The 25,348-nt window shown below is 35.9% G+C and overlaps 1 protein-coding gene across 7 annotated transcripts in view; it reads right to left on the bottom strand.

The window, feature by feature from the left end:
• RALGPS1 (Ral GEF with PH domain and SH3 binding motif 1) overlaps positions 1–25,348 on the bottom strand; it is a 133,597-nt gene that overhangs the window by 89,436 nt on the left and 18,813 nt on the right. For 3 of the 7 annotated variants that reach the window (XM_069771488.1, XM_069771483.1, XM_069771486.1), the window contains exons 3-10: positions 25,229–25,327; positions 22,383–22,509; positions 19,313–19,420; positions 15,989–16,039; positions 10,377–10,460; positions 9,798–9,887; positions 8,110–8,202; positions 5,850–5,976 (exon numbers count right to left, since the gene is read on the bottom strand). In XM_069771488.1, the coding sequence (XP_069627589.1) occupies positions 5,850–5,976; positions 8,110–8,202; positions 9,798–9,887; positions 10,377–10,460; positions 15,989–16,039; positions 19,313–19,420; positions 22,383–22,439 (610 nt within the window). In that variant the 5' untranslated portion in view covers positions 22,440–22,509; positions 25,229–25,327. The remainder of the gene's footprint in view (positions 1–5,849; positions 5,977–8,109; positions 8,203–9,797; positions 9,888–10,376; positions 10,461–15,988; positions 16,040–19,312; positions 19,421–22,382; positions 22,510–25,228; positions 25,328–25,348) is intronic. The other 4 variants (XM_069771484.1, XM_069771487.1, XM_069771485.1 and 1 more) reach the window with 4 other exon arrangements.

Raw genomic sequence — 25,348 nt, 5'->3', positions numbered from 1 at the left:
TTTCTGTAACATACGGATACAACCTAAAAGATCACCTACAGTGAAGACAGGAAAAAGCTGTAGCTAGCCACTGTACCCATGAATTTTCTAAACAATCTGACTGCTATTTTTTCTTAGATCACACTGTGGCTAAATGCTTCCAACAGTCCAAACCACAGCCTTGCCAATCTCGTTTTTTTCTCTTCTTTTTTAAAAAAAACAAAACACAAAAACAAACCAAACTCAGAAGATCTGTCTGAAAAGAAAACAACTTTTGGATGTTTTAACATAGTAGTTTTAAGCATAGTAAGGAATATATTAATCTCTCATTCATAGCTTGAGGTTGTAAACATACCAGTTGCTATCTCCTGTATTCATCTGGTTACACAAAGGTTCAGCTGCACTTCTTAAGAAGCAGGGAAAACCTTACTTTAAAAGAGCAGCAACACTGCTTAGTCTTTGCAATCACCAGGGACAGGCTCTCTGTGACATACAAAACCTGAGGTACAACATATGCAGGAGGACAGGAAGTCTAAAGGAGGTTGGCTAGACACCAGGAGGAATTTGAGATTCAACCCTGTAACTCAGCAACATGCAGATTCTTTCCTTCCACTTTTGCTACCCATGTCTCTCATTAGGCTTGTAACACTTTTGTCCATTTCAGAAATATTTTCATTTTAAATTTAATTAAAACTGACTTGGAGTGATGTCCCAATAACTGGAGAGTACTAAAGCATTTCTTACACAAGGCTGTGAGCCAATTCTATAAACCAGAGTATTTGGACAATTTAAGCAGTTGTTTAACTCCCAGCATGTTCTCCAGCACATCTCAAACACAATCTCAGACTGCCCGAGATGGAATGAGAACTGATATCTCATGACTAAGTAACTGTCTTGCAGTGAGAGACAAGAGGCTCTACAGCATGAAACAGGAGCCCCATGAACTGTGCGTATCTTCAGAGGCTTCATCACTCTCATTCAGTGTTTTAAGTTCACTATTTACTCCTAACATAGATCTATCAGTCTACTTGTCCATTTAAACAGACAGATTAAAGCAGCTTTTCCATTCCTAATACTGTGTCCCCCAAGAAGATATTTATTCACTGAAACAAAGTCCCCTTTGAATATTCTCTTTTGATAAGCTAAACGTGCCTTCAAACCTGAAATTATTTTCAGAGAAGTTTCAATAACTCATACCAATTTTTAAACACATTTTTTAAAATACGGTCATTAGGGATGGCCGTCAAATGTACTTAAGAAATATTTTACATAAGCAGTGCTGCCTGTTATCCACAGGAATCTGTGCTGGGACTCATGCTGTTCAGCATATTAACGAATGACCTGAAAATGGGAGTGAACAATGGAACAAAAATCTGCTGATGATATTAACTAATTGAGGGGAGCAAAAAGAAGGCCTGACTGAGAAGAACTGCAGAATGATTTATGAGACAGACTGCTTGGACAATAAGACAGAAGATGAAAAAACTCTATAGACAGTGATACTACAGGGGGGAAAAAAATGTCATGACTTTCCATATAAAAAGAAAAGAGCAAGTAATTGCCAATAAAGGCAAGATTTTGGGATTACAAGAAATAGTTCCTGAAAACAACTTGCTTTTTTGATGGCTACTAAACTTTGAGCTAACAGAATGTTAGGAATTATTAGGCAGAACACAAAAAACTTTCTGAAGTCACCATATAAATCTAACATGCATGTCTATCTTGAACTTTGTGTGCAGTCAGTGTGCACTCTCTTCCCCTAAAAAAAGATACAAAACTGAAACACTGCCACAGAAGGTTGTCAAGAAGGCCAAGTGGCACCTGTATACGCAAGATCAAGTAATCCAAGGACTCTTCGTTTTGGAAGAGAGGTAACTGAATATTTAGCATGACGACAACAGAGATAATGACTGAAGTCCATAACGTCAGAAGTAGCCTCAAGAAGCTGCATAAAGAACAAGGTAGGGTTTATCTACTGAAGGCAGAAAATGCTATGTTCAAATCAAGCAAAAGAACATGGTACTGGACAGAGCTGAGGAAATCCTTCCCACCTGGGTTCTGTGGATGCAAGGAGTTTACATGTGTTTAGAGAGAGAGTGCATGAGTTCATGGAATGGAAATCCCTTGAGGGTCACTAATACAGAGAGAGCAATTCTGGCCCAGAAAGCCTATGGAGAATTCTTGAGCTCTAGTTATTCAGGTTCAGTGCTTTAAAAACATTTACCCTTTTTAGGTCCAGCTTAGCATCACCCTAAATTATTAATAAAGCCAGAAAATAGTTCATTATGTTGGACTACATCCACTAACAACAACCTGTGTGCAGAAATATTCCCAGGTGAAATACTGACAAAAAACCAGTTCGTCAAGTGGCTACTTTGTGGATGTCTCAAAAGAAAAGGCGATTATCAACATTGGACAGCATTTTAACTGTACGTCTCCTTTTTAAATATATCTTCAAGTTGAACTACACATATATTTCTTTAGCACCTGAGAGAAATACTCATTCCAGAAGCATATACATGTCTTCTCTTGTGTACAAAAAAGTGCTCATGGATACTCTTTCCTGTTTTTTGTTTTTCTAAAAGGTCTGTTTGGTAATGCAAATTGCACATATTTTTCAAAATCTGCGCTATACCAATGACAGTCTCATTTTTTTGTCTTTGTTGAAAGTCTTACTTTTAAATATGTTTTGCACACTTTCTTGATCTAGTAGATAATCTAACACTTCAGAACAGTAGAGAAGAAAAAGTATGAGTAAAAGCATCATTTAGGCAGGTTCTCAGAAATACAGATGTCTTACTCTTAGACACTTTCTGAAGGCTATACCTTCAGAAAGGCTATACCTTCACAACCTATATGCCTGCGAAGACATGGTCTCTTGTACACACTTTAGGTTTTGTTGTGGATGGAAAGAAAGCAAATAGACCCCATTTTTTGCTTTATAAAAGAAATACTTTTTTTTTTTTAATTCTTATATATTTCTTGTAGACTACGTACAAATTTTAAGCAATCATTCCACCTTTCTGCAGGAAAAATTAAAATTCTCCCACTGCATGTTCATGTTGTGTAGGGTTTAAGACCTAGCTTAGCTACCATTAAAGTTTTCTAAAATCTTCCCTCAGGCCACAGCACCACCTAATCTGGGTCCTGGAATCCTCAGAGATCCAAGAGTTGGAACCTTACAGGACCTACGGATGTACCTCAGTTGCACAACATCAACAGAAAACAAGTTACATCTAAAAGACTATTAGAATGCTCATAGCAGCACTACAGTTGATGCTGGAGTACAAGAATATAGGGGGGTACCTGGGACAATTCTTATCTGGCATGTATCTCATCCATGCAGAACATATGGTCCCAATCGCTATATAAATTCATTAACGATCATCAGAAAAACCAGGACCTTGTTTCCCCTTAAACTTCCAGCTAGAGATGCTCTCCAGACTTATACATTGTTCATTACAGATGCAGATAAAAGATAAGGTATATTTTGTGCACATCTAATGAGAAAGCCCCACAGGGAAGAAACAAAATCCTGCTTTCAGTGATCATTAAAGCTACCAAGACTTATATACTTCAGACAAAAAAAAAAACCAGACAAAAGTTAGCATAAACACAAAACCAATACAAAAGCAACCATCACCTGTAAGCACTAAGAAAACTGCTGTCATGCAGAAAAGCTTAATGCAAAGAGGTTGCATGATATGAGAAGTCTATCCAGATGACAATTTTGGACATGCTTGAAATAAATGGAGGTGAGCTCTGGTATGTCATGTAGACATAGCCTTTACAGACCTATGCAAATAACCTTGAAGAGAAGATTAGAAGAAAAGATATAGCATTTTATGATTTTAACTTTGACTGAAATCAAACCAAGCCTGAATTCAAAGTTCATGTGTTCAAAGAAGGATTAAGACAGCTTAATAGACTAACTGGCAGGACAGCTGTATACAAATAGTACACAAATGGATGAAAATTTTACAGTCCTGAATTTATGCCAGTCTTCCACTTCATAAATACAAATACAATAAGTAAAATGTTCCCAGCAATTTTTCATATCCTCTACATCCTAACCTAATAAACTGCCTTTTCAGCTTTTAAATCAGGCTGTCCATGACAATGTATTCATCAACAAGGCTTGGCGAATCTGTTTTCTTCTCTAACAGTCTCTTGGTAAAGAACAAAAGCAGTTCTGTAAATGATAATTTGGAAAGGATCTTACTTTTATGGATCTGTACCCCTTGCGGGGGACGACAAAAAAAAAAAAAAAAAAGCCCAAACAAAAAACTACCTCCAAACCATTTAAAATAAACACAATACCACGTGTCATGGATTTCTTCTGAAGTATATGCACTAAATCAACAGAATAAACAGCGAAAAAGCCAAAGGAATGAAGATTCTAAAAAGCCTACTGCAAACTAGATTAAGCTACTGATTGGTTTGAGTGCTTACACACTCACGTAAAGGTTTTTTTTGTAGTCCCCTGAATACTTTAAGACTACAAATAAGCTTGAGGCACTAAAAAGCCTGTCCAAAAAGTAAAGAATTTTCCTCATATATCTTTTTGAAATTCTGTGAATGTGTCAGGTTTGCTCATGCTGAAGTAAGAAATACCACAATGATGAGAAGCTGTCTAGGAATACAACACAGTTCTTTAACAACTGTTATGTGTCATTCCTAGAATACTTAAATTTTCTTCTCATATGTGTGGCTCTGATTGTAGATCATTAACTGGAATTCCTACATGAGGAAAAACAGCCATTCCTAGTACTTTAGGTAAAGGTGTACTTCACATTTGATTTTGTAAAGTTCATGTGGCTGAAGCACCAGGCAGAATGATGTTAGATGAGGAAAAAATTTGCATTAGAAGTGGAGTTTGTGGTTATACCAATACTTTAAAATGTTTAAGACATCTCTTTATGGTGTATTCTGTTACCTATAACTTTGTCAAATGTTAGGAACTTGTGCTGAATATCTGTGATGGAAATTCCAGACTTAGTTGAATTTTTTTAAATATATTTTTTCTGGAAGTCATATTTACAGAATGTTCAAAACAATTACTTCAACAGGACCATGCTTTGCATACGTGGACTGCTATAGAAAAAGCACTGTATTTGTCTTTTCTTAGACACTAGAAAATAATTACAATAAATTATCTTACTGTTTCTATTATATCGCTTACAGAAGACATGGTTAAATACTTCTTAGATTAACTCTTTCTTTTAAAAAAATCATTACTAGAAAGACATTACAGTGTCTGAATGGCCTTGTTTAAGAGGAATCTGGTTTTTGCAGTGTTCCTCAGGAATGCTAGCACAGTTCAGTAATGGGAAGGAATTGCGAGTTAAAAGAGCCACTAGGGAAATAATGATATAGTATGGCTACATGAATAATACAAGGGAATACTGGAAAGACAAGCCAATCAACTGAATTGACTATTCAGTCTGTACCTCTTTCCAAAGTACTTAAAAGAAACTGACACAAACCAACAACTCCAGTTTAGAGATACCAAGTTATGAGGTATCTGAAAAAACAGTCCAACAAAAATGAAAGCTATGGGTACAAGGTCTTAAATCATGTTGTACTCAAAGACCCTTCTGAAACCCAGTGCTCTTGTAAATTCTGAAGACATCAAAAGGACAGTAAACAAAGACATATTTGTAGTTTCAGATGTCAGTAATGCACAAAATTTCTACAAGTCAGAGATCAGAGATCCTAAACAGTGTATAGCTTAACAACCTCCACCAGAACCAATTTTTCTAAATATGAAGTGAACCATACCTTCTATATACAGTGTTCTTCAGGTGTACAACATGCTACATTAATTGTCAGTCAAAATGAGCTACAGATAAATAATTGTTCACACTCACCTAAATATGGAATAGTAGGAACCATTTTTAAGCTTCTGATGTACTCCCGTGTCCTTTTATAATTATCTTCCTTAGACAGTAAATAGTCCAACTTCTCAAAGGTGGTCTTGTCTTTGCGATTCAAAAGCTACATAAAAAAAATGAAGGAGATAACAATATTTTAAAAGATGAATCCGAACAAAGACAACAACAAATAAAATTTGTTGAATTGCCCACAGTAAAGGAAAGCATAGTCAAGTTAAGATTAAATTCATCATCCCAAACCAGCACAATGTTTGAAAACATGCTGTTAAGGGGGGCGGGGGGGAGCCAATTCAGCCTAAGTCTTAAGCTATGAACAAATGATTATCATCTCTAAATAGTTTATCAAGGATCCACATATCACTACGTCAGAGATATATATATATATATATGAATAACCTCAGCAATATTAAATTTTGAGAGGAAAAATATATACTATTATACAGTCACCAACATTCTCATAGTTTATCAGAATTGCTAAAAATCCTCTTGAATTTGAAAGTAGAAAGAGCAATGGAAAATGCTCCAAATAAAGGCAAATTGTGCCATTTCAACAGTGCCTTATTAAAAGTATGACAAAACGTTTTTGAAAAAAGTGTAAGGAAAGTAAATCACTATGATACTTAAATCTCTGTTTCCTATTACTGGACTTACTGCAGAAGATCAGAAAAATATTTAGTAATGCAGAAGATCCTAAAGTGACAGAAGATTGAAAAGTAAACATAAAATGCGCAACTGTAGTTATAAAAACATATTCCCGATTTCAGCCGTTTTTAGAAACATCAGCAATATTCTAAATACTATTTTAAAAGCCAATTGAGTCAGAATGAGTGGAGAATTATGGCACTGTACAGTGACTTCTTGCAGTTGTACTTTCTGATGACAGCTGTTCCATAGCACATTTCTTAATACACCTCTTCCTCTGTAAAATTCCAACACTTGTACTACAGAGCTCATAAGCCTAGCTGCTGTGTTTCCAGAGAACCATGAGTCTGCCCATTTTTAGAAAAAAAACCCAAAAACTACTGCAATTGATATGCATGAGTTAACTGCTTCATTCAGTCTTGCTCAGAACAGGCTGGGCTTGACAGGAGTCATCAGTAAAACAGCATTGTAAATGGGAGCCCTGAGGCCCTTTGCAATTCTGGAACAGTGTGCAACCACATCTTAGTTCAATAACAGCTGTTACTAAAAAGTAACATAAAAGGAACAAGAGTGAAAAGATTTCAGAGTAATTCTGTTGTCTTCTTTCTAAACAGCACTGAGAACTCCTTGAGGCCCTGACTCTGCACTGTATTGTATTTTTGAACTGCTGTGCCTACAAAGAGCCTTACACCTCTTTAGGTGTCTAAGTCAAATTATTCACACACTTGGTTTCACATGTGAGCCATTTTCCCTATTTAAGTTCCAACTTCATCAAGCTGCTCAAACCAGCAGGCACTTACATTTTTATTAGATTATAGCCTAATTCTGAGCAATCAAACCATAAAAAAGTAACAGGCATTTTAAAGACATAATAAACTTAGGTAGAAGATTTAAAGTATATCCATCTTTATTTATCAATTCTGAAGTTAATGTGATCCACGTTGGGTGGAATACTAAATTAATGACAATTACCTAATCCTTTGTATATTTACAGATTACATACATATAGCTGGACTATATTGTAATTGTGTATTCCACTTTATAGAAACAGCAAAACTTACAGTAAATTTAAATGAGAAATTCTGCCCTCAAGAGACCAAATTTCCGAAAATGGAATTATCAATGCTTGTAATTTCTGAAAAATGAAAACTGAAATGCATTGTACAATAATCACAGAATTAATGCTTCTATATTTGTAACAAGTCTTTTTTCTTCCTTTCCTTTTAGGCAAGGTATTAATGGCACACACACAATGATTTGGATAATGGGATACTGATACACACTCTATATGAGGGTCTTCTAAGATTACTTATCAACTAAAGTCCTCTTGAGCATATAATCTGCGGCTTCTAGATTTCCTAGTCATGCAAACAGGAAACTCTTACAGGAAAAAAGATTGTTCAAAAACATGCAGCCATTTAAACTCTACTTTCACAAAACATGTAACAGATCACTACTTTTGGTATGACGGTACCACAAAAATGAGAATATAAAGAATCATCTTCCAGAGTATGCAATTCGACAATTCAGAAGAGTTCAGAAAGGCTCAGAATTCAAACAAGACAGAAAAGACAATCGTCAACGAATAACTTACAGCCCAGGTTTTGGTCAGTCTGAAGATAGGCGCACTTTGCAGTGCTGATACCACGGACATAAGAGAATGAAGGTTATTCAGTTCTAGAAGCTTCTGAAAAAAGGGAATAACAACTTTTACCACATCAAAAAGGGAAGCAGGATTAAATAATCTCAAAGTTGCATTAATGAAATACAATTTTTTCATTAATAAAATACAAAGTTTTCATCAATGACTGTAGACAACACTGTTATCCAATGCTGTCAATGTGCAAAATTCTTAAGACCACTTTAGAAGTTGCAAATTTTCCAAATATACCCCTCAAAAGAATAGACATTTCTGTTGTGAGAGTAAGATTTTTTTTAAAATTGAATTTGTTATTTTCCAAGGCTATTCCTTCAGGAACAGAAAATATGAAAAAATTATTTGATGCACTGTTCTTGAAAATGAGTATAATTTTGGAGATTAAAAATTTAATCAAGCCAAAAACATCAACCAAAGATGCTGATGACCCTTTCAGAATTAATACAACTTTTTATTTTGTGATCTGTTTTACATGACAAATTTTCCTCACTTCAACATACTTTAAATTCACTCTGTGTTGACAATTACTCAAAACACATTGATCTCAAAAGAGATAATACTTTGGAATAAAGCTGTCTTAGATTATAAAGTTTCCTACAACATAGTTCCAGAAAGATATAAAAATGGGAACTGTGTCATGTAGCTTCTTCATAAGTCTTAAAAGGAGGCTGGAATGATCAATTTACTCATTGCTCAGGAGCATTTGAGGAAGATCTGGATGTTATTGATGGAAAAGAAGGAAAAGGAAAAAAAATTAAAGAAAAGAGAAAGAGGGCTCAGTGTTTTCTTCTTCCGGGGGGGTGGGGGTGGGGGTGTGTGGACACGACACCTAAACCAAACCTCTTACTTCTAAGAACAATCTAGCACCTCCAAGTTGACCACTCTCCTAGTACTTGGACTATGCATTTGTGCCAGGAACTTACTCAGATACATTCTCTTCTGCCTCAGCACAAAACTACTAAGTAAACTGATTGGAAATACTCACAATATCAAAAAAAATTATTTTGTATTACATGGAAAATATTATTCTAATTATCTACACGCACATGCAATTTCATATGTACAAGATTAGCACTCAGGCCTTCGATCCAAGTGCTATCTTCTTACTAATATTAGTGTCACACAGGGTCATACAAAACAGAATGACCACAGGTCTTGAAGCAGAAAATTATTTTTTAAAATAAATATATTTTTTTTTAAAGTTACAAATTACTTGTAAAATGCAGTGCTCAGCACCTACATGTTACAAGTAGGAATACATGTCTTACAATAGCTGTTTTAGAAGCAAGAGATAAGAGGTAAGTTTGAATGGGGGGAGACAAAAAAACAGAACAGTTTACAATCATGTTCAGTGTTGACAACACGTATCTGGCCATCAGCAAGACAAACCACTTTTAAACTTGTTAGGTAAAGGTACAAGACAAGTCACACTGAACTGGGTAGTTTTATTTAACCAAGTAGAAACAATAGATGTCATGCCTTTATCTTATTCATGGGGTACAACATAGCAGATATGCTAAAAAAGAACGTTACCCTCTAATCCAACAATGGTTCATAGGAGTAGTGCAGAAACAAACAGAAAGGAAGTAAGATTTTGAATGATAGTACAAGAAATTTGCACTTACTTTAGCTATTTTCACAAAATGGCTCAATATTTCTGCCCTTATTTTTAAGGTCTGTGCTGTTAATATTTCTCGTACAACCCAAAAACTGACCTATAAAGTAAACAGATATAACTGAATTTATTTACAAAAAAAGGACTTTGTTATTTGTAAAGTTCATTATGCTCCAAGGAGAAAACAGGGTAAGGAAAGAAAGAGTTCTGATCCCATGAATTCTCACCTGTATAGCTGCAATTACCCAAAAGTATTACCACTGGATATAAGAAGTAGGTAGAGAAGTGAGGCGACACTAACTGAATGAGCAGGTGAAACACAGAAAAAGAAGGAAAAGAATTGCTAATGTTGTACCATGACACAGCAGCAAAAATTATTAGGAACTAGTAATTAGGAACCAATGGTCTAGAGGAACAACATGAAAATGTGGGCAAAGCAATTGAAAACAGTAACTGCCATTTTAAAATCTTAATTCTCATTTAGAAAAATACTCTGGAGTTTTAATTCATAGGGGTAGTTCTATTTCACTTTACACTCAAAGACAACTGTCAAACAGTACCTGTTCATCACAGTAATCAAATCATTTACCTGGTTAAACCTCCTAGTAAAGGCAACAATATTTGGAGCAAGGATATGTTTTTCTTTCTTATTCCATCCACAGCTGGCTAGTTCCTAGGAAACACATTTAAAAACTGCCTTAAAAAAATTGGTAATGTTTAAAAACATTTAAAAGTGTAAAAACTGATACATGACAGAAGCATCTATCGGATAACTACTAAAACCAATTCAAGGCACCAAGTCAATGACAACTAGTCTAACCAAACACTTCTGTGTTTTCCTGATGTACATAAATTATGTGATTGGTATATATTCTCCTCATACTAGAAAAAATAGACATCATTATTAATACTCAGATACAGAGAGACTAAGCAATCAGCTGCAACTCATATCTCTGAAGTTTCATTCTGCATTGATTATTTCAGTCCACCGTTGCCTTGAATGAGTACTCAGCAGACACAGGAGTAAAGACTTTGCTAGCACATAATCTTATCTGGTTCAAAACCAAAGCTAAAGCTAAATGTATCAGTAAGCAATACTGGAAATAGTGAAAGAGGACAAAATTCAGCTGTGCAACTAGCGGTGGTAACCTAGCTATTATTCCTGAATGTCATCCTCATTATTACAGTTAGTAAAACTTCCATGAATACACTACAGTTTAGCATATTCAATCTCTAATTTTTTTTTTAATTACAATGTGAGATCTAAAGCATTTGAAGAACACAATTTTGGAACTGTAATATTTTTGTTCACAGTAGTTACAAACTAATTTCAAAAAACCTGAAATCTCCATACATGATACTCAGACTGAGAGAATCTATCATTTGAAAAAGGCTGGACAGTAACAGTCTTAAATCTGAAGGTCTTCTGGTGGACATATGGTCAGGGTTAGAATTCTTTTGTTTTATTTTGGGCCTTGATATTTATTTTTTTGGCTGTTTTTTAAGCCATGAGAGTTTAGACAGACTTGACTGAAGTGTGGCATGTCCTTAAGAATATAGATTAGTACTTTGGTGCTAATAAAGCAAAAAGTTGCCAGTAGGCTGCATAGTTCAGTCACAGCATGTGAAACAGATTTTTGAATGCTTTTTCATTACAGCGACTACTTCAAAGTCAACCCAGTTCAAAATAAGAAGAAAAATCACAAATGCTGTAGTATAGCTGTAACCACAACCAATCAATTTCAATGCATAATCAAATCCCAGTGCTCTATGGCAAAAAATAATCTTTCACCTAAACTGCAAAATAAATAGTAGAAATTCCTGTGGGAAGTAGAAAGTAAACAGAAGAGCTAAAAAGCAGATTAATTATTTTCTCCTTAAATAAACTGTGTTAAATTATGTATCAAAAGACATTTGAAATTGGAACTACAAATTTGATTTAGCCAGAAAGAAAGCGTCCATTTTCCAATAGTTATTTCAGGCAGTTCTAAATATATTTAGACAGCCTGGCTCTTTGTAACTACAGATTCAAGTTACCACATATCTATACAGTCTTTATATTCAGATCTGACAAGTAGATACATACATACTGGAAATGAGTTCTCCATAACACCAGTTCTAAATCACTCTTCTGTTTTTAGAACCACAAATTTCTGTTTCAATCAAAATGTTCAACTTTCCAAATGTACGCTATTAACTTTAGATGTCTTCGCATGAAAAGGCAGAGTCAGCCAATGAGAATTCTGCCTCTGAAAAGCACTTTGTACATTCTGATAAACGGAACACACTCTCGAGATGCGGAGGTCTGCATGTTCCTGTGTGAGCACCAGGAAAAGCATTTCCAGTTCCAAACATATTTTGTTTCCGAATCTGCCAGCATTTAAGCCTTCTGCAGATAAAAATGCCAATTCACATCTGTCAAGACACAGATTCTCTACATGATCAGCACACGTCTGGTCTTAAGAGTCTGGAAATTATATGTTTATGTGGAAAAATCTCAGTCACTCTACTAGGGACAGCAAAATTTACATTTGTCAGAAAAGTGGAAGGGGTCAGTAACCTAAGGATATTAAGCAGATGCCAGAGGGCTAATGAGCAACAATGGAAAATCCCACGCATGGTAAAATCATTTGACTAGGTTTAAAATTTGGACTGAATAGGAAGGTTGATAAGAGTAAGTGATCCAACATGCCCCTGCTGATTTTTTTTAATACTGCTAAAATGTACTGTGTTCTAGAATTACACTTCATCGTTTTGTATGGAAGGATGCAAGCAATTTCCTCAATGCACACAGTCACAAGAAATTTTCCAATCAAGCGTGCAAGAAAACCCTGAAATTTGTGGAGCCTGCAATTTTCAGGACTTTGAAAATAAATAAAGTTACATAGAAACCTAGAATGTAAGCATAGTTATTTCTGCTGGAGAGCATAGAATTGTTAATCAGACATCCTCTTACTGAACTCTTGCAAAGTAACATGCAGATGTGTTTTTTAGTAATAGCTCAAACAAAAAGCAGAAAAAAGCTTCAGCAAGTGCCAGGTTTAAAGGATATTTGTGTGTTTGAGATAAGACTTGGCAGCCAGAACTCTAAAGTCTTAATCCTTTCCATCCACACATAAGCTCATGTTAAAGACTAAAACCTGAAGGGAAAACAATATAACGCTCTTCCTGCAAACACAAAATTCAACAGGTAACTCACTAAAGTCAGTTAAAGTAAAGTACTTAGTAAAGTTAAAGTGAGATACCAGCCTAATGGTCGCTGGCTAAGGAAACCTTCTCTGTGCACAGTTCTGCCCTGGAACTTACCTATGCAACATCTAGCAAACCATTTCAACCCCTCCACGCTTTTTTCACACCCCCTTTCTAGCACAGGAAACTGGATGTATTCACTCTTACTCACCTACCAGCGTATTTTTACCATCACTTCCTGCATACAAAAGCTGATTCTGCAGAGCAGTTGTGACCACCTTGCACAAGCAAGCTTGAAAGGAAAAGTAGGGACCATAACTCTGCCTTCATCATGCCCAGTGACGTAATAAAACGAGGACATGACGAAACACAGGTTTCAACCAGAATATTGGCCTTTCCTTCTTCCATGCAACACAGGGACACCAAAGGAAGACTGACAAGGTAGAGTTTCGGTGTAAAATGGCAGACAACCATCTGCCCACGAACAATGCAAGAGCCAGCAGTCATCTATGTGAAACCCTGCAGGCCTCAAAGGGGTAGTTTATCAAAGAGTATCCAAGCTTACGGACACAGAAGAACAAATACACCAACTTAACTTAAAAGGCTACCAGGCTGCAAAGAAATGCAGACAATTACCAACTACACATTAATATTTGATCCCACCAGAAAATTTTAACCTTCTGTCCTGGTTTCAGCTGGGATAGAGTTAACTGTCTTCCTAGTAGCTGGTACAGTGCTAGGTTTTGAGTTCAGTATGTGAAGAATGTTGATAACACTAATGTTTTCAGTTGTTGCTCAGTAGTGTTTAGACTAGAGTCAAGGATTTTTCAGCTTCTCATGCCCAGCCAGGGCACCTGACCCAAACTGGCCAACAGTGTATTCCATACCATGTGACGTCCCATCTAGTTTAGGAACTGGGGAGTGGGGGGCAGGGATTCGCCGCTCGGGGACTGGCTGGGTGTCGGTCGGCGGGTGGTGAGCAATTGCCCTGCGCATCATTTGTACATTTCAATCCTTTTATTACTACTGTTGTCATTTTATTAGTGTTATCATTATCATTATTAGTTTCTTCTTTTCTGTTCTATTAAACCGTTCTTATCTCAACCCAGGAGTTTTGCTTCTTTTCCTGATTTTCTCCCCCATCCCACTGGATGGGGGGGAGTGAGTGAGCAGCTGCGTGGTGCTTAGTTGCTGGCTGGGGTTAAACCACGACACCTTCTTAGTCTAATAACTTACCTAATAAGAAGCAAGTAGATGACAAACACACAGACTAGATCTTGCTTTAAAACCTACAGTTGGCAAAATTTCAGGATAGTTGTTTATTTTTGGCAAACAATTAAATTGGTAATTCCAGTAAGATGAAAGCCAGAAAATACAATTAAAAACTGAAAGTTTGTGGCACCTGCTACTTATACACAGACCTGTACTCTAGCAGAAACTCAAAATATGACATAAGGGTTTTTTTTCTGATCATTTCTCACTAAGTTACATCTATCTGCCAATCAGAGTAGCACTTTAGGAAATTTCATTTCCGAAAGGCGAAATGAAGCAATGACAAAGGAAGAGAAGAACAGCTAATCATCATTTTATTTTGCTATAAAATTCTATGGCACAGATATTTCATAGCAATTAAAGCAAATGCAAAATTCACTTTAAATATGAACATCTATAGTTTTGTACTTTATTTTGTATTCATTCATCTCCTCAGAGTATCACACTACCTCTGCTTTTGGTGAAACCTTCATTTTGTTCTAATGGATGTTTTTCTTAACAAAATTTTCTCATGAAAGAGTATCTATGTATCTGTTTGTAAATACTGATATTTTTGTGTTAACAGATTTTTCTATGGGTACTGCTGGTTTCTTATTGCATTGTTCACTTGTCATTCCCCCCCCACCCAGTAGAGACTCCCTGACTGTCTGGAGAGCACACATATTTTCAGAAGCATGAAAGTGTTTTCGGCTACAAAACTGTCTTGGTGTTCTTGAAAAAAAAATTAATTTATCTGACAGGAAGGCCAGACACCAGATAGATGAATTTTTATTTTCCTTCCTATACTTTCTCAAAATAGAAGGCTGCTAATCTCTCTAAACCACTGTAATATACAACGAGTTGTTTTGTTAGTGACCAAGTTAGATGGATTGAGCTTCTACTAAGAACCTTCTAAACTGGACTGCCCTTTCTGATGTTGTCAAAAACTCAGTTTTGCTAATATTATAGGGGCTTTTTTGCCCTTTATGTATTCATCATATTCCATATAGGCACAAGAAGACAATAAACCATAATGGATCTAAGGACATGTTCTTATATTAAAGAACTTGAAGCTGGAAACATGCAATTCTTGTACCTTTTGCAGAAAATAAATTTATTTCATCAAAATACTGAGATAACATCACTTTTATGGAAATTTAACATATTCTGATAACTACCTTCATTCTTCATTTCTGAAGTTCTTATTTCTGATTTTCAAATATCTATGTTAACTTTGATTGCTTTTTCTCAACAGGCCTCAAGTTTCTTTCTGTGTCTTTCTTAAAAGGTTAAAAAATTAAAGGACACTAGTACCTTAACTTTGAAGGGTCTGGGCTGATTTATTCCCTCAGAATTGAATCTTAAACATGATAGTACAAATTAAAAATTTTACCAAGTGGCTGATGCAGCCTAAAATACAGGTTACGACTAGAGGCATAGGTCAAACACTGAAATCAGATGTGAACTGAAAACAGGAGCAGAAGGGAGAGTAGAGAATTTTGACATTTGTTATCCTGAACACTCAACATAAAGCAGGACAGGAAGACTTCCAGAAATGCAGTCATCTCTTTTGGTAATAGATGACAAATGAAAATAAATCAGGGTGGGTTACAGATTCACAGTGGTAACAAGGAATAAGCCTAGAAGAATAGTAATGCAGTGCAAGAAGTTGAGCATTTTTGAACGAAAAAGCATTATTTAAATGGCCATATTTCCTCAGGCACCTAATCCCAAAGATGTAAGCAGTTTAAGAAAACCTACCTCAGGCTGTATAGCTTTAAATACTGGCATATCCATCAATGTAATCTGGCTCTGCAATAAAGATAAAATTTTAAATAAGGTAATACAAAGAGCTAACAATCGTGTATTTACACCTGCCCTTTAGTAACTACAAACCATACAGTCACACTTTCTCCATAGACCAGAACTGACCAGTCCTGAATTTGGCTTCCCCTGTCCAGGCTGACACACCACAGGCAGAAACTCCACCATCCTGAGAGGCAATATGTCATTATATTCTCCTACATTTACTGGCTGTAACTAAGTGAAGGTTTTCAGTCCTTGCAGCAGTCTAAGAGGAAAAACCTGTGTTTGAGAGTCTTTCTGTTATGCCAATGAAGGGCAGGAAGAATTATTTGCCTTTCACACAGAAAGCAGCATACATTTTACATTCGCTGGGTTGAAAGGCAATAAAGCATTATGAGGCATTTATTAGTTATGACTGGAATATGCTTTAAAGGGGTCATACACAGATTTTCAGTCACTGATGAGTATGTCCTGATAAGACATTGTAACGCTGTTTCCAAGCCAATCATTTTCAAAAAAAGTATTGACAGAACATTTTTAGCACCTGAGTGATAAGATACTTGAATTGCTTCAGTGACCGAATAACATTATATATTTAGAAGTTATGTAAACATGTAAAAGAAAGTGTCAAAGGACACTTCTTTGGATCTTTCCATAGCAAAGCTTCTCTACTGGCCATTTTGTAACGCTAAGTGTCAAAGGACACTTCTTTGGATCTTTCCATAGCAAAGCTTCTCTACTGGCCATTTTGTAACGCTAAACCCAAACCAGCAAAAACTTGCTAATCCCCTCTCAGAGTGCTCATTTGATTCCACCAATTAAGAATGATAACTATCTATTTAAATGTAGTTTTAATAAGGTTTCTACTATTAGTAGACATGAGCCTAGAAAAGTTAACGAGGCCCATAAAATTTGATAGACATGAAAAAAATTTCCTTCCATAAATGGTTAATCTACACTCTCTAACCATCTCTTGCTTTTATATTATGCTAAGATTTTGCCACGAAGCCCTAGCAGACCACTCTTAGCAGCACTCAATTTTGCCATTTATACTTCTGAGTAACTTTTGGGTATTTACAAACTCAGATGTCATTAAGATCTTGCTCTGCTTCTAGAAAAACTGCAGTCACAAATGCTTGTTTGCAACTTCTTGATTGTGTCCTAATAAGATGGACAGCAGAGGCACAAAAAGTTGACTATAAGCCATTAATAAGGAAGTTTTCAGCAAGAATTGGTAATCATTTCAACAAGACATGGGTTCAATCAAAATCACCAAAAAGCTGAAAATGAAATTCAGTAGTATTGACAAGCTGCTGGTCTTTTCATTATATATGTGATTACCACCAGGGAATTTCTTCTCTGCTGCTTCTAAATTTTAAAAAGGAACGCAACACACTAAATTTGGAAGTGACCTTAACTTAGCTCCATTCTCTTTCTCTAAATATTTATATTCAATACAGCAATCCCGCCTTCTACAGATCTCTGCCCTAATGTCCAGTAACCAAATTGTACTAACATAGTAAACCCACACCTGTGGGGTTTTTTTCATTCTCCCCAACTGAACTGTTTCAAGTTATTTGAAACACTCAAACTACTACAGTCTTGAGTAACAAGAAATGGTATGTATAATTTACTGGTTGCTATTATTTACTGAAAAAAGAAATTATCTGCTTCTCTGGACGGAACAGAAGCAGTAAACATTACTTGAGCTGTCAATAAAAAGAGAGGATCAGGGTAAACCAATGAAAATGTTTTGATGTGGCACAAGGAGAACAGCTACTCTGGCTAAGAAAGCCTTGGTGTTAAAAGTTTGTGTGATCATATTAAAATCAACATCAACAAACAAACCAACCCCAGACAAACAGCCCTACCACTAGGGTTTACATATAATCTTTTTCAAGCCTCACTGCCAGTCCTACACACATACATTTCAATTTTTGGTTTCTTTGGGGGTTGGTGGGTTTTTCATTTCCTTGCTTTATTCATGGCTATGGATAGAAAGTGGAACTGGAGGGAGAAAAGCAACTTACAGAAGTTTGGCCTTCAGAGTTAAAAGATATGTTACAATGACATAAGGGTGCATGTGCAAGCGTATGTGTGTGTTTTTAAAGTGTACCATTAAATCAAGACCCTCAGCAACAAGCTTCTGTCTCAAACCAACAGCAGTAGGAATTATGAACATAATAGAAAACCTATGAGTTTTAAGTTACAAGCAATCTTACCTTGACTTGATCATTTAATACATACAGTTCTGAGATCACCACAAATTCATTTTTGCTGGTGTAGACTACACATTATGTTCTGGGCTGTCTTTGGACTTAATATTCAGTCTCCTCTGATGAAATTAGGTATCTCTATTTTTGTGTAATTTTACAGGCCTGTCTAAATTGTAGCTCTGTTCATTTCTGAAGGTAGTCCTTGGCCATGGATCATCCGAACTTGGATGCAAAAGCATCAGGCCATTTTTTAACTGAGTTGATGCAGATTTGCCAGCCAAATAGTTTTATATTTTTACCCAACAACAGCTCTCATCCGTGTACGCCGTATTAGTGTTAAAAAAGACTCATCAGAATTTGTTCCAAAGTGACAAACTTACAGGAATAAAGTAGGCATATCTCCAGCACTTTTTTGTGAAGGGTATTATACGATCTTATGCCAAACAAGGGAAACATCATTTTGATGCCCAGAACATTAATGAAAACATTGCACTAGGTTCAGTAGCTTTCATTCTCACTTCCTCCTGCTCCCCAGCAAGTTAACATATAAATTAAAAACAAGGGGGCAAGCACAAGAACTGTGTTGGACTTTTGCCAAAACTGCAGTTCTGCTTTCAGTTTAATACTGAAAACTTGTTATTAAGGAATGCAAATTGTTTCCTCTCTACAAGCTTCCTTCCTGCTTTTAAGAAACTGATTTTTCTGAGAAACTGATGTTTCGGCAGAAAAGATGAGTATTTGTGGTTTCAGTTAAAAAAAAAGAATCAGACTGTGGATAACTAACATCTTTACACCTATGCTAGGTTCTTCTAAAACACTAGAAAAAATTCAAATGGCTTTACACAGAAAAACAAATATGCTCTGTCAGGTCAGTACTGAATGATTAAATCCCACAACATATTTATTTTGTTAAAGTTTATATAATGAGAAATTTGTTTTCAAGAACAATGGAAGTTCATTTAAAAGATTTTTATTTTAAGGAAAAAGTTTTATTTATTTTTTAATATCCTGCAAGCCCTGAGTGTGATACAAGCTTAAATGCAAAAATAACATTTCTACTTACAGCGAACTCTTCAGGAGTTACTTTCAACACATCAAATACAACTGCATCGTAGCTTTTATTGGCATAATCTGAACTTCGCCCTTCCAGAGAATCTGAGCTGCTACTACCCTACAAAGAAAAAATAGCAGGCTTATCTGCAGAATTTCATGTCAAATTCAGAAAATAAGTATGTGTAAAAATACTAAGAAATGACAAGAAAATGTATAAACTTCAAAAAGCTTCAGACACTGAATTATAAAATTTAGTTTAGCATGGTTCACAGATGTTTCCAACTAACTTTCTTCTGCAAAAACTATAGTGACATACAAATTTAGCTCTATGAAAATGCCAGCTTTAGAAGGCCATTTTAAAAATCAGAGACTAGATAAAAGAGCTGTCACACAAAAGGAAACGTGTTGGGATTTTGAAGATTCATATTCAATGGAAATTTTTAAATTAAATAAGCAAGGTAAAGAGTGGGTAGATCCAAATCATGCTGCTCTATCCATAACGTTATAAAAAAAACCAACTTACACGTCCTGAAATTTAACCCAATGTTAGTTCCAGGGTACCTTAGACTAGTACTGTGTCCTGCCTTAAAAACTGGTGCCTTGCCTTCCTTTTGAAGTTTCTGTCCTTGGGCTCAGATGCAGGCACTTGTGACTCATTTTCCTTTCTTCAGGAATAACATGATTTAATAATAATAGCATTATTTTTCTACTTCTTATCTTAAAACTACATACTGAATAAAAATATATGCACGTAAAATCTTAAGCCCTTACCTCACTGAGGTTATTTGTTTGCTAGAAGAACACTGTTGTCAAAACGAGATGTTCTGGCATCTTAACTAACTGTGACATATATTTGTCACTTAAAACTGACTTGGTAGCAAAGAACTAGAAAGAGGTAAATTAGATTATGATTATTTTTTTTTCCCTACAAAATACCTGGAGAACTACTGATTAGGAAGCTTGACAATTTGTACTGGGCAAACCCAAGAAGAGAATAAAGGGGAATTAGTAGAAACACAGATTGGTATGCTGTATCAAGAAATTGCCAAGTTAGTATTCAGAAAGAGGAGATAAGAGTATAACACTGCCTCAGTATCTACAGACATGTGGGTAAAGGAACACGACTAATACAGTCTTGTTGGACTTCCAAAAGATTTTTGACGTGGCTCCTCACTCCAAAGATAGTAAGGAAACTATGCAGCCCTACCATAGAGACTATTCTTCCAACGATAAATAATTAGTTACAAGACAGTTGTTACAAGCACTGAGAACATGTGAATCAGCAGAGAATTATGCATAGATAAGTGATGATTATTATATATTCAACAACCTGGAAAAGAGAGTGAACAATGAGGTGACAATTTGTTGATGACTATGGATCTTTGCTTTATTTATTCAATGTGGTAAAATAAAAACCTGGCAATGAAAAACTGAAAAGGGACTTCACAAGATTTGGTAAGTCTGGAAAAGGAAAAGAGAAAATACATAACAGAGTATGCATATGCTCCTTTATAAATCCATGATGCACCCAAACTTGGAATACATATGCAGTATTAGTCTCCATCTTAAAAGGGCTACCAAAGAAATGGAAAAGTTTCAGAACAAGGCAACAAGGATGGTCACAGGTATGGAATGGCTTCTTTACAAAGAAAGACTGGCTATGCTAGAAAACTTCAACCTAGAAAAGAGGTAGTGGGTTGTGGGGAAGAAGTACAATAACCAACAAAATAAGCAAAAGGAAAGACAGGAATGGTCTCTCTTTGCTTCATCTAACACCAGGAGAAGGGGTTATCAGTTAAAATTAGAGATGGATTTTAAATGGATAAGAGGATACAGGTCTTCACACAGCATATAGTTAAGCTGAAAAACAGCTTGTTGTGGGATTCTGTATAAACTAAAAGATTACACAGATTCAAAGAGGGGACTAGGTAAATTTATAGAAAACAAATACATTGAGAGGTAGCAAACAGGACCTTCCCTTCAGGAAGACCCTGGGTTGCAAACAGCTGAGACTTCTTATGCTCTGATCTATGACAGATATTTCTGTTCTGATAAAACAGTGTCAGAAAGTCTTTTTTTTTTTAATATAAATTCTTTTGAAGAGGAATTTCAAAACTGTGTGTTTACATACCCAATTCAAAATGTCCCCCATCTTGAGAGAATGAAAAACTATTTTTTTTAGTCTGAGGTCATTTATACTATGTTTGAGAAAATGATCTTCTGCAGGGCACAGCTGTATTATGTATTTTTATTTTGTTATAAGATTTTTAAAGATCAGCTCACTACTGAAACAGCTGATTTGCTTAATGAAAATCAGGACAAGGATCTTTAATAGGATCCTTTAATAGGATCTTTAATAGGATCAAGTTGTGTGTGCAAAAGGCGCCACTATGATGGAAAAACTTGCTTCATGCAGCTCTTCAGCTGTCTTAAGAGATTAAGAAGTAGAATTTTTCAAAGTGTTACCCTTTTTAAAAAGCAAAAAGTACCTCCAATCATACATTTAAAATGTATGCTTTACTGGTCAAGCTTTATTGTAGCCGATTTAGAATACCTCATCATAATAGTACATGAAAGTAAGGCTGTTAGCTGCACACACTGCACACACCAGGTCAACACGGAACTAGGTAGTTTATGGAAACAGCACAACAGAGCTGCCCGGTCTCCAAAGGATACAAAGGGTTAAAATGAACAAAATCTTGCAGAGCACGTTCTTACTAGTAGACTAGTAAATTCCAAAAAAATCAGCTGGAATATTTCTCACTGCCTCCATTTAGATGGTACATTACATTGCTCTTAACTCATTGATGATAAATGGCTGCCATAAGTTATAGAGTAACAGGTCAAAAATAATATTTAAAACTAGTCTAAATGAGTAATCATCATCAACAACAACAAAAAAATTGGCTGTGGACACCAAGAGCCATGGAGTGTTCTAAAAGTACTCTGTTGTCAAATACTACACCATTCATAAGAAAAAGGACTGACACAACTAGTAGTGGAAAAGGCTTCTGTGAAAGTTGAAATAAGTCAAAATGTCCATTTTGATACAGGAGCTAACAAAAAACAAGGAACTGTACCTCTGGAGTGGCGGAGGTGACCATCACATTGGCCATGAGGTCATTCCTTTTATACATGCTCCCCCCAAGACGCAGGAAGTTTCAGCTCAGCCAGCAATGGTGAGACAACATGATGAAAACAGAATTCCTGCAAAGCAAATTTATTCATGCAAATAAATAAAGTTTAAAAACCTCAACAATACAAGAGATTTCACTGTTCCTTTAGAAGATATTGTTTGGAGACAAGCATTCTCTGTATTTATCTGAAATGAAGTAAAAGCCAGAACCAAAATTCAAATTCTGCTCTCAAACACAGCAAAACCAGGCTTCACATAGATACTGTATTTGGCACATTTTGGGCATCCACACTAACTACTAGCTTAACAGGTTAAAGCTCCCCTTTCATTAATGGTCCAATGACAATTAGCACAATGACACAGTACCTGCCAAAGTCCTTCAGTTAAACCTTCAACATGACACGTTATGCTCTTATCTTAATGACTGAGAATTTTATCACCTAATACATCATAATGATATATTTAAAGTTTATGTTTATTGAATCATGAATCAGAGTCCACATAATCTCAAATCTAAGACTACCCTTGCATCGTAAAAATCTTACAGGAATACATTAACAGACTCTTACAACTACAATGAAATGGCTCGTTAAGTGAACAAGGAGACAGCCATGGATGTTTACAAGCCTTACTGAAGTTACAGTGTTCGACATGATCCATTGCTAACATTCTTTACATAAAAGGTCTTAGTACAGGATCTGCCTCTCACTTTGTCAGCTAAGCGATGCTTTGCAAGATTCACACCTGAGAATCCTAATGGAACTTTACGTGAAAGCTTGTTAAGATGGGCATAAAAAAAGGTAACACAGTCCAGACCCGCAGGACTGTACAGAAGAGACTGCTGAATCCAAACACCTGTCTCATCAAAAGAAAGAACAACTCTTCCTCCCAAATTAAATAACCAGTATTAGGCCCATGGGGTAAAAACTAAACTACCTGACTATTTCTAACTATTAAACCTAAATCGGCTGCTAGTGACAGGTTAAAAAAGAGACACCACATAGCCCTGTTTCACTGTGCGAAGAACTGGCAACATTGCAGAAAATTTACACACACTTCAAGCATGCTGCTAGCAGGCAGCTAGTAATTTTTCAGATACAGCATGCACATACAAACGAAGAGCAGAACTATTCATGTGTGTCTCTGCACGTCTATAAGCATGTGCACACACAAAAACCAAGAACTGCTTACAGAATTACCAAGTAGTCAGCTCAAGCTCTGATTCACTTTAAATTGAGAAAACAAACAGCACTGTTGTTTCATCATTTCCCCACAGCACGCACAGATGAACCCCAGGGCAACTACTGCCAGAGACTCCTGTACATATATTCTTTTAGCAAAATCTGCAATTGCTCAAATATGCAGCTAGGGATACTGCCACATCTCCCTTTGCATCCTCACCCTTTGCCACAACACTCTGATCACACAAACAGGAAAATGGTGGAAAAGCAAGCAGCTGAGATTAAAAATAACTTCTAATTTTACTCCCTTGAGAAAGATGAGGTCTTCACCCCACCTGTCATCCCTTCAAGGCCTTACATGACAAACCACAACAACAACTCTCCCCACAATCTCATGGGCATGCATGAAACAAATCAGTAACCATGTTTCAAAAAATGCCAGAATCTCCTCAGTTAAACTAGTCGAGAAGCAGTTTTCTTTATCTTCTGTCCTGATAAAATTAACTCATATTTTGAGCACTAACAGACTGCAAAGTATTTCTAGGTCTGGAGGTACTCCTGTTAACAGTCCTTAGAGATACTGAAATGGAAAGCAATTTTCATGATGTAATTTCTTTAAAACGTGGCATTTACATCAAGGCCACAAAAATATTCTCGTCTCCTCCTTCTCCGCCTTTCTGACTAGGCTTTCCAGTGTGCGGGGGCTCAAAAATGCTCTGAAAGGGGAAAGAAAAATCCCATATGTGATCTTGTACCCTGTCCAAGCTCAGTTGTACTCCAAGTTTCTACGTTCACTAAACCAAAAAGAGACAAAAGTGTTTTAATATCTGAAAGCAAACTTTTGCCTTTCAACATTCAGTATATAGAAAAAGCTTGCAGGGTTAGACACTTCCATTCTAAAAAAGACCAAAATAGATTCTTTCCCCAAAAATGTTTCAAATATAACACAAACTTTAAAAATGCACTGCTTTTTTCTATGTGCACAGGTTTTTTCCAAGATTCACATCTCCTATGAAAAAATACTTCTCTACACTCCCATTTGTTTTGCTGCTCTGAGGAAAGTCATAGGGACCAATTACCCTTTTAATTCAAATCCAGGGAGGAGTTTTTATTCTTCTGAAATCACCTGGTGATTTGAAGTATTTCCACACCTGCTATCACAGAAGTTATTACTCTGCAAATTAAGTAACACTGGAGGCACTACTAAGCCTACTGTAACAACAGGCTGTCAGACTACATACAGAAAGATATAAAAAATAATTAATATAAAAGCTACTCCCCCATATGTGCAATATTTCACTCCAACAAGATTAAAAATAATTTTTTGAAATTCTGAAAATTATCAAAGGTCCAACGTGTTGGCAATAAAAGGTAAAAAGTCACTAAAATGACATATAATTCTTTTTCATAGCTTTTGATTCTCAAAAATTCTTTCAACTTGCACAGGTTAATCATTAAAATGATGCATTACACAAACAGTGCTAAAAAAAAACAAAACAAAGAAAACACTTTATCTGTTCATACGGAAGGTTCACGGGTACATTGCAGTAGATCTCATTCATAGATTGCCAGAAGCAAAGTGGATAAATCAGGATGCAAACATACATACCACCAGAGGTTGTCTGTTCTTCTTTGCCAACTTAACAAACCCATTTAGGTATGTAGTTCTCTCTGAAGCAAAAGTGAAGACAGTTCAAGAACAACTAAACTGGAAAAAAACAAAAACCAA

The sequence above is a fragment of the Haliaeetus albicilla genome, chromosome 26 (genome assembly GCF_947461875.1).
Source record: "Haliaeetus albicilla chromosome 26, bHalAlb1.1, whole genome shotgun sequence".
Taxonomy (NCBI): Eukaryota; Metazoa; Chordata; class Aves; order Accipitriformes; family Accipitridae; genus Haliaeetus; species Haliaeetus albicilla.
Note: the sequence above shows the minus strand (reverse complement) of the source record. Positions and strands in the feature narration are given on the sequence as shown.